At 36.0% G+C, this 16,609-nt stretch overlaps 1 protein-coding gene across 6 annotated transcripts in view; it reads right to left on the bottom strand.

Annotated features, from left to right (window-relative positions):
- LOC106662815 (forkhead box protein N3-like) overlaps nucleotides 1-16,609 on the bottom strand; it is a 108,322-nt gene that overhangs the window by 5,209 nt on the left and 86,504 nt on the right. For 2 of the 6 annotated variants that reach the window (XM_014387181.2, XM_024230352.1), the window contains exons 2-3: nucleotides 15,778-15,878; nucleotides 6,698-6,797 (exon numbers count right to left, since the gene is read on the bottom strand). The exons of 1 other annotated variant lie outside the window; for it this stretch is intronic. In XM_014387181.2, coding sequence (XP_014242667.1) covers nucleotides 6,698-6,797; nucleotides 15,778-15,878 — 201 coding nt within the window. Of the gene's footprint in view, nucleotides 1-92; nucleotides 756-6,697; nucleotides 6,798-15,777; nucleotides 15,879-16,609 lie in introns of those variants that run through there. 3 more of the 6 variants (XM_014387182.2, XM_014387184.2, XM_014387185.2) reach the window with 3 other exon arrangements.

Genomic DNA, 16,609 nt, shown 5'->3' with positions numbered 1-16,609 from the left:
GGTAAGTGACTCCTGTAAAACTCGCCCGTTCTCCGGCGGTATTGGAAACCGGTCGTCATGGGGATAACAAAACGCGAGTTCTAGTTTCTTACCCCCTCGTTATTTACGCTTCGATTTTTCCTGCAAACTTTACTTCTGCGGTCCGGCTAACCTTTTGGCCCAGCCGTTTTGCAAAAGGTATTAAAAAAACTGTTAATAAAAATAACCAGGAGGACTGTGAACAATTTTCTTAGGAAGAATACGGTTTTCATTTTTTCAACATTTTCATATTCGTTTTCTCGTTCGATTTTTCACATCAGACACAATGAACGATAAATTCTAACAGCCCAGCAAGCCGTTCCATTACGATAACCTATTTTCTTCTCGACTATGCGAACCAGACGGCCTTTGAACCGGTCTCGATGCAAATTCGCCTCAACAAACTTCAAATAAAAGCTCGAATTTATTTAACTGACAAAATGGGCCTTTTTTTGGATTAAAATTTGGTCGAATTGATACCGGGATTGCATCAATTTCCCCATGCAAACTGTCAGTTTAAAAGGAACAGCTGCCAAATACGAATGCGAAAAGAGAAGACATAATATTTCAATGTCAGATCGATAAATAAACAAAGTTCAAATGATTAATTGATGGCGGAATTTCTTTTAGATACAACGTAAAACAAAAGCAACGATAGATTTATACAAATACAAAACACACACACACACACCAAAGAATACAGAAGAGACTGAAAACATCTTTCCGGCTTAAACTTAAATTATTTTTGGATTAAATGTTGTATCTGCTATTGCATATTGTCTATATATTTGGATAAATTTTGTTAAGATACTATGTACTTTCTCAAATTTGGTTATGGAACGATCTCCCCACCCTTCAGCGCTTTTCTTTTGTTTGACTGTTTACTATATTTTCTTTGGTGTTTGATCAGCCTTCTCAGTTGGCTATCCGTTATCTACACACATGTACCTGTTCATATAATATAACGATTTTTTTCGAAGTCCTGATGAAGGCGATATATTCTGCCGAAAGCTCGACAAGAAAATAAATGTTGTTTCTGTCTTCCTGGCCTCATCCCCAATCTACCTTTAGGAAAGTATATTTAAACTGTTTATTATGCTTAATCTAATGCAATAATTATTAAATTTTTACATAACTTAATTACTAAACGAGATAACATTAGCTTATTTAATGTTATAATTTTAAACCTTATATTTTAAGCGGTCATAATTGACCTATTTAATTATTTCAATTAATTATTTTAAATACATTTACTATCTGAATTAAACATAGTACACGTAAAACAAGCTTTCTTTTAAGTCTCAACATTCCAAATATGCCGTAAGTCAAAAGTTTATCCAATCAGGCTTATAAGATATCATCTGTTATCGTTTTTCCTTTCTGCACATTCTCAAATTGATAATATGAAGAACTCAAACCTTTCAGCCTTATCGAATCTCTTTGTTTGAATGTGCAGTTTAGGAAATTCACTGTTTGCTTTCATTTCTCAAATCCGATGTGTCGGTTACTAAAAGTTTAACAAAAACAAACATGCAAACTTAATATTATCAGTACAACAAACGTAATTATCAGTAATCGACTTTCCAAATATGCAATAACTCTGAAGTTTATCGTGTCATATCTTTTCTGTACGTTTTGATTTACTATGTAATTGAGAGTGTCAATCGGTGTAAGGTTAAGAAAAACGGCGCACGAGGGTCAGAACTGGTTGTTCCGGTCCGCTAAGTCTCGCTGGTGCCTGGATAAAAGCGCCTTTGAGCACACCGTTATCAAGTGGAAGACTGACGGCAGATACGCGATAAATCCGAAACGGACTTTTCATATGATCTGAAATTTTTTCTTACTAGTCCAACGTCGCCTGATTGGACTGTATTTCTAGTTTACCATAAAGTGGGTAATAATTAAAAATTTATCTTCTAGAGTTGGTAAGAAAACCGTTACGATTAATGGAAGACGGTGGCTTGGAAAGCGTTTAAACTGTGGCGGAACAACACGAACCACGAAATTTGCTGAGAATGTAATCAATTACACAAAACCAGTACGAACAGGTACGGTAAACTGGTTTAACGTTTACGTATAAGATGATTGCAATGCTTAACAAATCATAAATTATCTTTCACGCTGTTTACTTTTTTAAATTAGTTATATGTAGCTGTAACGGGGTCCTTTTTAGATGGCCCGGCTGAATTTCTCTTGAACCAATGACGCTATAAAAAAAATAAAAAATACATGTTTAATATTTTTTAGTCTAGATTCAAATTTTTACCTTTTTTGGAGAAAAATTATTAAGGGGCCCAGTTCAACTTCAAAATTCATCCTGACAAATCATTTCAAAGGATATTTTATGCTGAAAACAATGATGCAATAGGTTTTTAAATTGGTCAAAAATGACAAAATGATTTTATATATTACCAACTCCACGGTTCATATCTTCTCTATTGATAGGTTGAAAAATTCCAAGATCTCCGTGGTTGAAAAACTTTTATTCAATTTAGTAAATTACATGTCGCTTCGGGCTCCTGGCCCATCATCAGAAACTAAACATAGAGAAATCTCATGGTATAATTCTCAATCTGAAGGCACATCCATCAGTAATTACCAATTTTTTAAAATAAAAGTGTTTACACCTGGACTATGCCAATGATACATATATATTATGTATGGTGATTAGTGGCCGTTAATCGATATTTATTTAGAAATCGTGAGATGCGGTCTGGTGTGATATAGGTTTCAGAAAAACATTTTCTTTATCGTGCCAACGTTTCGATCTTTATTGAGATCATCTTCAGGGCTCAATAAAGATCGAAACGTTGGCACGATAAAGAAAATGTTTTTCTGAAACCTACATCACACCAGACCGCATCTCACGATTTCTAAATAAACATATATATTATTTTTCCACCCCTTTATTTGTTGAGGGGTATGTCGTCAAAATTGTTTTAAAACTGTAACAGAATCATATATTTTATTTAAAGTGTATAAATACTTTTATTTAAAAAATTGGAAATTACTGATGGGTGTGCCTTCAGATTGATAATTATACCAAGAGATTTCTCTACGTTTAGTTGCTGATGATGGGCCAGGAGCCCGAGCGACATGTAATTTACTAAATTGAATAAAAGTTTTTCAACCACGGAGATCTTGGAATTTTTCAATCTATCAATAGACAAAGTTATGATAAAATGTTTGAAAAAAAAACAACAGTAATTTGGTTTGCTATTTATTAATCACATTTCATGTTCGCACTGCCTGCCTTGCGTAAAGATGCAAAAATTTGCTCTTTTTAACCACTCTTTACCGGTGCTCAGAGCGATAGAATCAGGGGAGATGGATTGACAAGCATTTTCTATCCTTTGCCGCAGTTCTTCAACTTCAGGTTCAAGTGAGGTTGCTAGGTTATGGTTGGCGTAGACACTGTTTTTTAAATGACCCCACAGAAAATAGTCATCGGGTGACCGAGGAGGCGAACAGTTCGGGCCATGAGGTCCTATCCACCTAACCCGGAAGTGACGATTCAAATAACGTCTCACCTGCAAAGAATTATGTGCGGGCATTAAGCTGAAAAATCATTCTTTGTCGTGGTTGCGGAGGAACATCATCTACTAGTGTTGGTAAAACCTCCCTCACAAAATTGAGGAACTGAGCACCATTTAAATTATTTTCGTAAAAATAAGGCTCAATTAATATATTTCCGAGAAGTCCACACCAAACGTTGATACTGTTAACTACCTGATGATGACAAGAGTACAAAATTCTCGGATTTTCCTCTGCCCACGTTCGAAAATTCCAACGCTTTAGTGTGCAATTAGAGGTGAACTTGGATTCAACATTACATAGGATTTCCTTAGACTCCCAAATCGACTTGCAAGGATGTTAGACGCCTACTTTAATCAGAGTCCGCAGTCCCTGGACAAGATGAGAGAGATACGGCTTAAAATTCTAAGTCCGGAGTATATCTCTTATTTTATTTTTTGAAAAACCTGAAACCCTTCCAACCTTTCCTCGGGAAGAATTAGATTTTTGTGAACATACAGTAAAATATTCAGCTCCTCGTCGAAATTACGCTGCCGGTTTCTTGGTGATGGACCAGCAACTGATCCGTATATCCTCGTATTGCGAGCAACAGGAATAAACGTTTTGTGGTTTACTATGTGGGGATCGGGAAATTTCTGTGAGTACAACTCGACTGCACGACGCCCATTGCCACCACTATGCAGCATAAATAAAACAGTTGTACATATCAACTAGCTGTTGATCGGAAAAATGTGCTCTTCGGTTCATTTTGAATGGAATACTGAATGTAACGAATAGGTGCTATTGTAAAATTTATTTACTTCCAGGAATTAAGATTTGCTCTTATAATGCGAGTTTGGCAAATAGAATGTAAACAATAAAGACAATTAATGTTTACTCTAGTGAAGAAGCAAATCATTGTAACTGACAACGAAACAAACGAAATGCGTTTTTTTTAACATTGTCATTTTTGACCAATTTAAAATCCGATTGCACCATTGTTTTCAGCGAAAAAATCCTTTAAAATGATGTGTAGGGTCGCATTTGAAATTTTGAAGTTCAACTGGGATTCAGGTACCCTGTATAAATTTTCTCCAAAAAAAGGTAAAAATTTGAAACTAGACGAAAAAATATAATAAATAAATAAAAAATAAATAATAAAATACGTATTTTTTTAATAGCGTCATCGGTTCAAGAGAAATGCAGCCTGGCCATCTAAAAGGACACCCTGTACATTCTCCCAGTCTTAAAACTGTCACAATGGCTAGACCTTCACCCAGAGAAACACTGAATATGAGAAATTAAGTGTCGAGGAGTTCTCAGGATGGGAAAATAGATAAGGTTGGGTAGTAGAGTTAGGATGGATCGACAGATATTTGTGAACTTATCGCAGCAGGAGAGGATCAGTTCATTGAAAAAAAGGAAGGTCGTTGTAGATGAGGTTAGTGATATAGTAAGAAGCTCAGACAATATGTCTGTGGATTTTTGATTGGTTGGGTGCGCTGAATATTGGATGGCCTGGCTAAGTCATTCGCAGTTGGAATGGGATTAGAGAAGGTTAAGGCGGGGTTGAAAGGTTAGAATGGAACTTCAGGAAATGGGATCAGGTTTTGAACGAAGGGAAATTGAGGTTAAAAAGTAGGAAGCTTGGTGTAAGCTCCACTTCCTATTTCTATATAGATCGGAGTGATGTTTTGTACAATGTTTGTTTCTTCTTTACAGTCATGCCTAATGTCGGTTTAACAAGTTTTGGTATTGTCTGTTGATTTCTTGTATGAGGATTCCACGCTAGTCTGCTGTTAGATATAGCGATATGTATTCAACGTGCTTTGTCTGTAGTTACTTGCTGTTCCTGTTTGAGTGTTTTTAACGTGATGACTTAACCCTTCAATGAGCTTGAGTAGTGGCTTGGATAGGCTGGGTGTTAAAATTGCAGTATCCAGGATAGGTTGTATGGCTGTTCACGTCAGTCTACTGTCTAGGCATAGTCCTATCTGTCTTGAGTGGAAGTCGGTATAAATACGAACATTTTCCCTAATTCAGTATTGTCCTCCACTTGTTGTTCTTCGATGTTGGAGGTTGCTTGGATGGGATTCGGCTTCGAGTTCTAAGTCACGGTGTTGGGATAGTAAAGACAGGAGTGTAAGTGGTAGAAATGGATCAAGAATGCCCCCTTGTGGGACGACGGCTTGTAATGGTCTGATATCTGAGTATTCGTTGCCGCACCTCACTTTCGAGTAGCAGTCAGTAAAATACGTTTCCATGATAAGGTAATAAAGGATGGGTAGGAAGCTTTTACGAATTTGTAAGATGTTTGAACAGGATACAAATAGAAAAATAAATAAATAAAAATAAGCACGTCGATCTAGGCGGTTATTACAATTTCTGCCTATTTATTTTAAACAGGTTTGGCAACTCAACCAAGAGAACATAAAATGTATTTAATTTGTATACCATTTTTCTTTTTCCATTCAGAAATTTGTTAGAGGACACGATTTCAAATTGAAAAAAAACCCCGAAATGATAAGATTGTGTATAAATCCAATGAGTCAAACGTTCGTCATGCATGATGATTAATAAACACATTCTTTCTAGGTAAATGTGGAGTTGTAAAAGTAGTAAAATGAAATTACAAAAATTAAAACAGTCTTGTTTATAATAAAATAGGCAGATCAACCAAATAATGAAGATTTAGAGGGGGATAATCCATAAAAAGATTCATTCAAACTTCAAAATTTCTTATTTTGGAGTATAAATAAAAATATCTAACTCCCTCAGATCAACCATGCCACATTCCTCATGCTTGTATATATTTTTATTCTTAATACAGCATTATTATTATTATAAATATCTAACCTTTATTAATTTATCAGAATATATCGAATAATGAGAATGGCATGTGACAAATAAATAGTTATTTTCATTCTGAAACTTCAGAGTGCATTGAAATTGAATAATTCGCCACGTTGTTAGAGTTTTCCAGAGCTGAATTGTTTCTCTTATCAACAACTCAAAGAAGAACATTTAGAAAAACGGGCCCATCGTGTTCCGTTTGAAAATATCGAAAAAATGATATATATCTACGAAAAATAATTTTCTTGAAGGTCTCAGACGGTATATTTGTAAGGAGGGATATGGTAATAAATTGTAAAGATAATATTATTACCTTTTAACAAGTTTTTATCTTGAAGCCAAGACAAAGAGGTCAAGTCGTCGTCTTCACTTCTTTCTACCATCGCAGCCGCTTCTATCGCTCCGTCGCCCTCCTGGAAATAAACATAGAAAAATAACTTCCACTGCGCCAGGAGAGTAACGAGGTTTTTGTGAAGTTAGGCCTAGCAAAAGTGGCAAATTGAATTTTAATTTATCAAACTGGAAAAGTAATTGATAACCGAGTCCTGGGATGTACCCTCGTCCAATGGTTTTTCGAAACTTTTCAATTGAATTGGCTTATAAAGTTTTTCTTGTTTTGGCCTGCGTTGTGGAAAATTTATCCGCAGTTTGAGCCGCCAGAGGAGAAATTGGACAGGGATGACCGTGTACAATTAAAATCCTGACAAGCGTCTGTTTTTCTTCTCCAGAAACGTCATGAAAATTGAGCTTTCTGCATTCATAATGACTGTTTTCCATGGAAATCTATTCAACTCAGGGGATCTGTTATAGCAATAAATTTTAAAGCACACACATTTCAATAAAACCTAAAAGACATATTGCTTTTATGAAGAATGCAGAGATTGAATTATTCAGCAAGAAAACTTAGTTATCTTAACCATTATCCTCGAGTAAAACTTAATGCCAATAAGCTATTTATCAGTAGGTTTAATTTACATAAAATCAAGAAACTTGTTACTGAAAATAGCATAAAAATAGAGCATTTAGCATGACTTTTTTTAGTTGGATGCAACTAAAGCCGAGCTGTTTTTACCAAGGATTATTAACTGTAACTTAAAACATGTAAACAAAACACGTAACTTAGGGGGACCGATGTAATAACCTAAAAAAAACAATATAGCGCTCATCACTTTACTTAAGGTTATAATAAACTTGTATGCTTTCGTTATATATGCAATTAAATTTGATCTATCTATTTCAAGGAGGAGCTTTGTGTTGTTGAAATTATGACGTTTGCAGTTGTAAACAAATAGAGTTTTTTAGATGCGTGTATTTATCTCAATCCGATATAATACTAACCTAAAAAAAGGAAAACATATCCTAATAAGTTTTTCTTTTTCTTTATGGCCTTATGTTCATTTTAGCCAATAACGAATACCAAGTATGAATACTTTTGTGGTGATGGAGAGGGGTCAGGAATTCGAGGGGTGACAGTGGGAATCGAACCCACGACCGAGCCGCTAACCATGGATACCGCTGTCTTTGCCAAATTATAAAGTAAACATAAACGAGCTGTTTATACCAAGGATTACTAATAGTAACTTAAAACATGTAAACAAAACACGTAAACTTAGGTAATCTAAACATTTTTACAGTTGTAATTGGATCCTTACCGATAGATACTCTTGGTCTGCTTACCCTCTTTATTTCGGCATTTCTCCATCTTCATGCACGAACATAGATGAGACGAGAATAGGCAGACGGTGGTTGGTAAGAATCGAACTACAAATTTTACAACTGCACTTCAACTTTGCAGGCGACAGGAGAAAATCTCATTATTTTTTTACTTCCAAGTACAAAAGAATATAAACATTTTAAGTCATTATGAATAATATTTAAACATATAATTTATCTTTATCGACGAGGTATTGCAATTAATTGTATTAAATTTGTTTTCCAATGCCATCATGGTCAAGGAGGGTATGGTATGGTGAAAAAAGATTCTAGGAAGCGGGGTTTGTATTCCCCAGACACTGCAGCCTTTTGGCTTATTGTACCTTCCTAGTTCCTTAGTTCAGTGCAATAGACTCAATCCTTCTCCTTAGAAGTATCAGGTCATTGACTGTCGCTGCTGCAATTTGATTCCTTAAGTTTTTCCCGTACGTTAGGTTAAATCTCCATTGAGCTGTTGCTTCGCATTCGAGGATGTTCCTCCTGATTACATAATCTGCAAATGGGATCATCGTTATGTATGCCCATGTTGTGTAGATGTTTTCTCAGATACCAGTCACCGGTTAGTAGTCGTCCTACCACTCCTCTGAGTTTGACCCTCTCCAATTGCAGCAGTGTTTTTGCCAGTCTTGGTGAGGGTTGTTTCATCATAAGTTTGCTATAGCGCCGCTAGAGTTTATCACCTTCTCCTTTTGTTTTGTTTGCATCCATTCTGCGATGGAGGATTCTAAGGATAGGTTCGGGGCCTATGTATGGTTTTTCGGATCTCTGCCAGTCTGTCTGCTTTCTCGTTACAAAATTCCTCTGTGCCCTGGCACCCAAGATATCATCAGGTTGTTGTGTTTCCCCAGGTTTTGAGGATTTTGGATGCATTCACTGACTAATTTTGATGTGATTCTTTTACATGCTAATGCTTTAATGGCTGCTTGGCTATCTGATCTTATGAGGATTTTTTTGTCAGTGTAACCTCTTTCAATTTTTTCCAGGGCACAAGCATTGATGGCATGTATTTCTGCTTGAAAGACCGAAGTACACTTCCCTAATGAGTTTGATTGCTCATATTTTGGGCTTGTACAGAAAACGCCTGATCCGGTTCCTTCGTTTGTTTTGGAGCCATTTGTGTACCATACCATTTATCTGATGCTCTCCTGTGTTCTTCCTCTCCTTTGTAGTCCGTTCAGACTTTATAGGAAGTTATGAAGATTGTTTCCGGGATCATATAATCAGTCCCCATTTCTAATAATGGGTGTCTGATTTTGTTGATTATGGTTGTAGGCCCGAATTGTTTAGTTCCTTTCCAAATTAATTGTTTCTGGAGCCTAAGTGAGCTTTTCCTAGCCTCTCCTTGTATGAATATATCCAATGGAGGTAGGTTTAGCAAAGTTCCTAATGCACTTGTAGGGGTTGTTCTCATTGCCCTGTGATACATAGATTTGCTAGTCTTTGTATGCTGCCTAATGTTTGGGTAGCTACTTTTTCTTTTGATTTGTTCCACCAGATTAGTGATCCATAGGTTTTTCTGGGTTCATTACTGCCGTGTATAGCCAATAGGCGATTTTCCTAAAGTCTTTCTTGTGGTCATTAGCGGTCAAGGAGGGACCTAATGTTTAAAGATGAAGAAAGTTTTTTTCTTGGTTGATCAGATGGAACCAAGAAATGATTAAAGATTTCTATCTTATTTTTGTAAAGAGCAAACGCCAACCTGCAATTTAAAAAGGGAGAAGCAAGACGGACCAACAATAACGTTTAAATCACAAGTTAACAGGCAAGATAACAATTAATACCTTATGTATGAAAGACCAAAATTGTTTGTCTAACGCAGACCACGATATACCTTTGCGAAGCATAGCACATAACTGATCTAGATTAACGGCATTAAAAATTTCAAGTTTAGCAGGGGAATCAAAGGGTGAATTTAAATCTGTCAATTTGGATTTTTCGTTAAAGGGAACTGTAAAGGAGAGTTTTGGGTTGTGAGACATTTGAAAAACCAGAGAACTTGACGCTAAGGTGGCAATCATCCGCAGACACCAACTACTTCTACTGGATCAACATTACAGGTCCACATTTCTTCTGATCTCATTCTGCTCACATTTCTAAAAATTATTATGTTAGACTTGTCTAGAGACTTTTAAACTCCAAATGTCGTAATGAAATTCTACTTTCGGGATATTCAGTTATGAATAATAACCGAAAGAATGACAATATCATCTGCGTAAATGATTATTTAATCCAAATATCCTCAAACGGTAACCATCCCCCTTTCTAACATCTGCACTTCATCAGTATAAAGAGAACAGAAGTGGGTTCAGAATGTGTCCCTGACAAACCCTCCGCATAGACAACACCTAGAGAAGTTTACAAAATAATTCGTTTCGATCAAATCTAAGCTTGAGGTCCACAAAAAAGGCATATACGACTGGCTTGTCCGAATCAGTACCACCTCTTCGACAACTGTATTACATCTTTTATATATAGAGAGAATAGAAGCAGACTCAAATGCTTCCCTGGTGAACCCTATCATTTACTTCCAGACCCAGAAATTATTTGGTTTGTGATGTACGTAACTAACGTAAATGACAAAAATAGAAAGACTGTTGAGTTAACCTTGCGATAAATCAAAGCCGGATAAATACAAAAACAGAAGTTATTCAGATATCGTGAGATGCGGTCGGGTGTGATGTAGGTTTCAGAAAAACATTTTCTTTACCTATACAAAAACAGAAGGTTTTATAAATACAATATATCAATTAACATCTTATTTATGAAAGACCAAAAACTCTGATCTACAAACGGCTTTAAAATAAAAATTAATTTTGTCCAAATCAAAATGTGGCTGATTATACGTTTCCAGATAAAGTTTAATACAAATCTGATAGTTTTGAGTTTGTTGTTGATAGTTTGAGTGATAGTTTTCTTAACAGGTCTGTTAAGTAATGTAATGGAGTGAATACCATGCCTAGGATTCGTAACTTTTAACTACTTCAACTGGATTGCCTTTATAGGTCTGCTTATCGACTGATCGTATCACCTTTATAATACCTTTACTGATCATTTATATATAGAGAGAAAAGAAGCCGGCTAAGAATGCACCCCTTCCGAACTCCGATCAAAAATTCAAAGCGCCTCTTTGAGTAAGCTCTTGAGTGTCGATTTAGTCCCAGAATAGTTGGTACAAGCGAATAATACCAAGAGCATGTAATTTATAGAACAATGTTCAGTAGGGCCAAAGATCGCCTTGAGATCTAGAAAGAAAGCATAAAGCCTTCACTCAAGGGCACAGACGTGGAATTACGCTCGTAACGAATATGTTGAGGAAGATTATTTATCAGTCCATAGACAAGTTACATTGAAACACAACCAATTTTGAAAAGACGAACTAAAATGAAGATATATTTACTTTGTCTTTCACACCAATGCTGGGATTGAAAACAACATTGATCTGAAAGTCCGCCTAGTTTCGCTGACGTTGTGTGATCGTCAGCAAAGGTTTGTATAAGCTCAATTGATCTCGGCCGATGAAAAATTCTACGGAGAAAAAACAATCGGTTAGCTCGATATTTTTTCCAAAACTTTTATGGGGGGCATTGCGCAACGAGATGCTAGAGCAAAAATCACTTTCTAATAAATTCGTTCCAATTTAAATATATTGAGAAATAAATATATGAAACCTTGTACTTTTAGAATATTTGAAGGGTTGGTCGTATGAATTGTGTCCAGTGGTTTTTTCCTAGACGTTAAATAAGAGGACCGTCTCTCTTCCGACCTCTGGAAGATGTACCACGTTGGCTGGACATTCGCTCGAATCTGGCGACGCCTATACTTAGACGCGCAAAGGGCGGGCCTGCCAACACTTTTCTAATCTCTATCTTTTATTTATAAACCCGCCCCAGGCCTTAACAATAATCTATAGCGTGCAAGCCAATGAATCCGCCAGGGTATATGGCAATTATATAACAGGCTGTAATTTTACAATTTCTCTTTTCAACCCCAGCCCTGGTCCCAGTTTCCTCTCGCATTGAAACGGGTCGGTTTTCTGGGCGGTGCTGAAAGAAAAAAATTAACGGATATGAGATCGTGAATGTGAATTAGCAGGAGAAATCAACGGAGTCAATGAACTTGACGCTACACGCCAAGTCTACCTATTTTCCTTCTCTTGTCTCTCTCCTTTCTTTCAACGCCGGCCGAATGAACCCTACTGTGCTGTGTCTGCCCTATTCTTAACAGGTTAAACCGAGGAAATCGATCGGTGGTCCCAAGGATAAAATTACTGGTCAAAACAGTAATTTAATGAAAATGAGTTACAATGCTCTCAAGAACGGGCTGCGAAAACTCTGAAAATATTATCTGAATTTCAAAGAACTAAAAAATTAACAGACAATGCAAATTAAAAATCACTCATATTACACTTCCTTTCTTTAGGTATTTATTTAGCTCTGTATACGCAGCACGAGACTAACCGAGAGGACATAGTCTAAGCTCTACTTTTGCATTAGCCAATATTTTGTTAAGCAACCAACCTTTCGGGACACAGACATTTACGAAAGGCAACGGCCATGAATTCAATCACAGGCCATGTGATATTTATTTTAGAACGATTTTTCAAACAGAATTTAAATAATGTTAACGACGGGAATTCTTGAGTAGTTATTCCGAAGGCATTGTTTTACAGTTTGGAAAAAAGATCCCCCTATGACTTTTAGTATTAATTACCGAAGAAATACCAGGACTAAGTGCCTTTAATTATTTATTAACAATACAAATAATTTATTTTATGTGAAGAACTAAATGAACGTAGAATTTTATACTGTCCTATTTTCTATATCTTACAATTTCTAAGAAATAGGTGCCACGTGGCTTAGTAAGGTTTCTAACCTCTTCTACACACAGTATTAAATTGCCTCTCTCTTCTCTAATCTCTGTTCAAAAGTAGAAACTTTTTTGTAACGATTTTGGCTGTCCTTTACGTAAAATAGAATACGATATGGTTTAAGGATTTAACTTTGGGACAACCCCCCGTCCATTAATAAATTAGAATATAAGAACTGATGTATGTCGGTCAAGGGTCGATAATAGGTCCCATTCTTTTGAACTGCTCCTATGCACTTTGTTTGAAATATTTAATAGTGAGATGAAATATGAAATAGCAAAAAGAATAAAATTCTTACGCCAAATTACTATCATGTCTGATTTGCGATATACCTAGCTAACGTAAATAGCAATGCCGAATGCCTGAAGATTTATCCTTGGTGTACTCTTGAGCCGAACAATACAAACCTAATAATTTGTGCTTCAAATAAGATCTAGAAAAGATACATCTGGGTATAAGGCAAGATTTTCGATTGCATTGGGTGTTCTTCATGGATAAATAATAGGTCTAACGTTTTTTATGTTTCACATTGCCTTTCGTTTTTCAAAGGCCTCAGGAGTGTACACAACTGAAAATTTTCGTATAATTTGTGCTTCAAATAAGATTTAAAAAAGATACATCTGGGTATAAGACTAGATTTTCAGATTGCATTGGGTGTTCCTCAAGGATAAATAATAGGTCTAATCTTTTTTATATTTCTCATTTCCCTTCGGTTTGCAAAGGCCTTAGGAGTGTACAAAACCGAAAATTTCCGTATAATTTGTGCCTCAAATAAGATCTAGAAAAGATTCAACTGGGTATAAGACAAGATTTTCAGATTGCATTGGGTGTTCTTCATGGATAAATAATAGGTTTAACCTTTTTTATGTTTCACATTGCCTTTCCTTTTTCAAAGGCCTTAAGAGTGTACAAAACCGAAAATTTCCGTATAATTTGTGCTTCAAATAAGATTTAAAAAAGAAAAATCTGGGTAAAAGACTAGATTTTCAGATTGCATTGGGTGTTCCTCAAGGATAAATAATAGGTCTAATCTTTTTTATATCTCTCATTTCCCTTCGTTTTTCAAAGGCCTTAGGAGTGTACAAAACCGAAAATTTCCGTATAATTTGTGCCTCAAATAAGATCTAGAAAAGATACACCTGGGTATAAGGCACGATTTTCAGATTGCATTGGGTGTTCTACATAGATAAATAATAGGTCTAACGTTTTTTTATGTTTCACATTGCCTTTCGTTTTTCAAAGGCCTCTGGAGTGTACAAAACTGAAAATTTTATTATAATTTGTGCTTCAAATAAGATTTAAAAAGATACATCTGGGTATAAGGCAAGATTTTCAGATTGCATTGGGTGTTCTTCATGGATAAATAATAGGTCTAACGTTTTTTTATGTTTCACATTGCCTTTCGTTTTTCAAAGGCCTCAGGAGGAACAAAATCTAAAAAAATACATTTAGAGTAATAATATATTTTCGGATTGCGCCTGGTGTTTCTCAAGGTTCGATACTAGGTCTTATTCTTGTCTCTATCTTCTGAACTCTCCAATCATACCAACTCGTCAACCACCATCGACTGGTGGTCTCTATTTTGGCAGAAAACCAGAAAAAATTATTTGTCAGTATAAAACAAGTGTTTTATTACGTAGTAAACATGGTAATAAAAAAGGCACACTTAACTCTTATAGCAACGAATTAAATAATTTATTGATCATGTAGATAACCTTGTGCTTCATTAAGTCATATAGTTTGGGAGGTACGTCCTATGCTTAAATATAAAAACAAAATACATTCAATGTTAGTTGGTCAATGATAGAATGTGTCAGATTCAAGGTTGTACCGAACAATTTCGCAGTACTATTTGACCCGACACAAATTCGTTGCATTTGGGGTTGATCTGTCCTGATTGTCCAATATGTTCAATTGTAACAATCGTCCCATCCCCTCACGTCTTCTCTGAATCGAAGTGAAATTTGTACAAAATCAACGTCTCGTACTCGGGAATTTATTGTCTATTTACGAAGTCTAGTTGATCAATAGATATTAATCAGTCTCAATGAACGTCCAACGCGTTCCTCAGGCCTGGGATGCCCGTCTGCCTTTTCTATCCCTTTAACACTGGCAGAAATAGTGAATGGGACCGAGCTACTCGTAATTACAAGTCATGTGGGTTTATTCAACGAATCGAACAATCAGTTTACAATAGCCATAATTGTCAAAGTGTCCCGTTCCACGTTAGAATTCTTTCTGGATTAAGTCAGTATAATATTTATAAATCACTAAATGAACATTGCTAAAAAACAAAGCGCTTATCTCTGGTTGGTTCAAACCGAATTTTTAACTGTTGATATAAAAGAAATTTATTTAAATAAGAAAATTTTATTTAAACAAACATTTTCAGCTTAAATAAGCCTAGGTCTGTTTCTATTCGGGTAAAGAGATTAAAGTGTGATACAAGCAAGAATCGTCGGACCCGTTTTATTGAGTTTAATGAGTTGATATAGAACTGTTCATCCTAAATCTGTATTGTCTGTATTTCAAATTCTGAGAGACAAAAACATTACTGTCCAACTTTCTCACTTGGCTAACTTTACAGCTTTCCTTCAAGTTATGCAGATTGTGTAAGTTATTTACGCCGACTCTCTCCGATCTATTTATTCAATGTCGGCACATAGAAGAGAACTTGAACTCGAACGAGGCCGCAAGACGATTTTCGGAAAATTTATTTTTTGAAAAACGACGACAGATCCCAACCGGCGAATCTCCTTCGAGACGAACATTCAAATGACAGATTCTACTATTTTGATATTTGTTTTTATTACCTTGATGTGTAGGAGGGACTGGGGCGACCTGGGGCCGTGTGCGGGTGTGACTCCAGTACTGTCTTCAGCGAGACTTGCTCCTCTCTCTGGAGCCATCTCACCTAGGGGGCAAGAAAAAAAGGCTATCATGAAGAAAAAAGTCTGGAATATATTCTAAAGTGGGTTACAAGAAAAAGAAAAACGTAGGAGAGAAAATGCATTTTACAAGGATTTAAAAGGGTTTGCTAAGGGCGCGGTGAGGCGAAGAGGTCAACAAACTTCGAAGAAAGCACATTTCACATTTTAGTCTATCATTAGTATAAAACTAGGACATTATCAATGTTTAATTTATCTTAAATATTGAATGATTAAACTTGATGCGATTACTAAATATGCAATTAATGTCTCCATTTCTGTTCTGCTGGAGATGGCGTAATGGTCGTCTTTGGTAATATACAAACGGACCCAAAGGCAATCAACAGTGATCAAACTTGACTAGAAAGCCGTTTGTTCAAATGGATCCATGTCAGGTGTTGTCCGACGTTTTCCGCCATCTTCAGTGAACATTTCTTAGTCTATTCACCATTTTTTGTTATTTCCCAAAGAGTAAATTTGATAAAAGAATACAATTTAAATTGCTTGCTAGGTTGTCTTCTGATGATTATGCTCTTGTTTAAATCATTTTTGGAGGGTGAAAATTGACAATTTGCCGGTTTAAACTTGCATCTCGCCATGTTGCACTCGCTTAGAAATAGAACGGGATTGGCACGTGCGCGGATTTAAAATCCGGTTATCTCCAGAAGGAATATGATTTTAAAGGGTTACAACAGTTTAACGGGGTATTACGCAAATC

This window comes from Cimex lectularius, unplaced genomic scaffold (genome assembly GCF_000648675.2).
Source record: "Cimex lectularius strain Harlan isolate CLEC.00 unplaced genomic scaffold, Clec_2.1 scaffold73, whole genome shotgun sequence".
Lineage (NCBI taxonomy): Eukaryota > Metazoa > Arthropoda > Insecta > Hemiptera > Cimicidae > Cimex > Cimex lectularius.
Note: the sequence above shows the minus strand (reverse complement) of the source record. Positions and strands in the feature narration are given on the sequence as shown.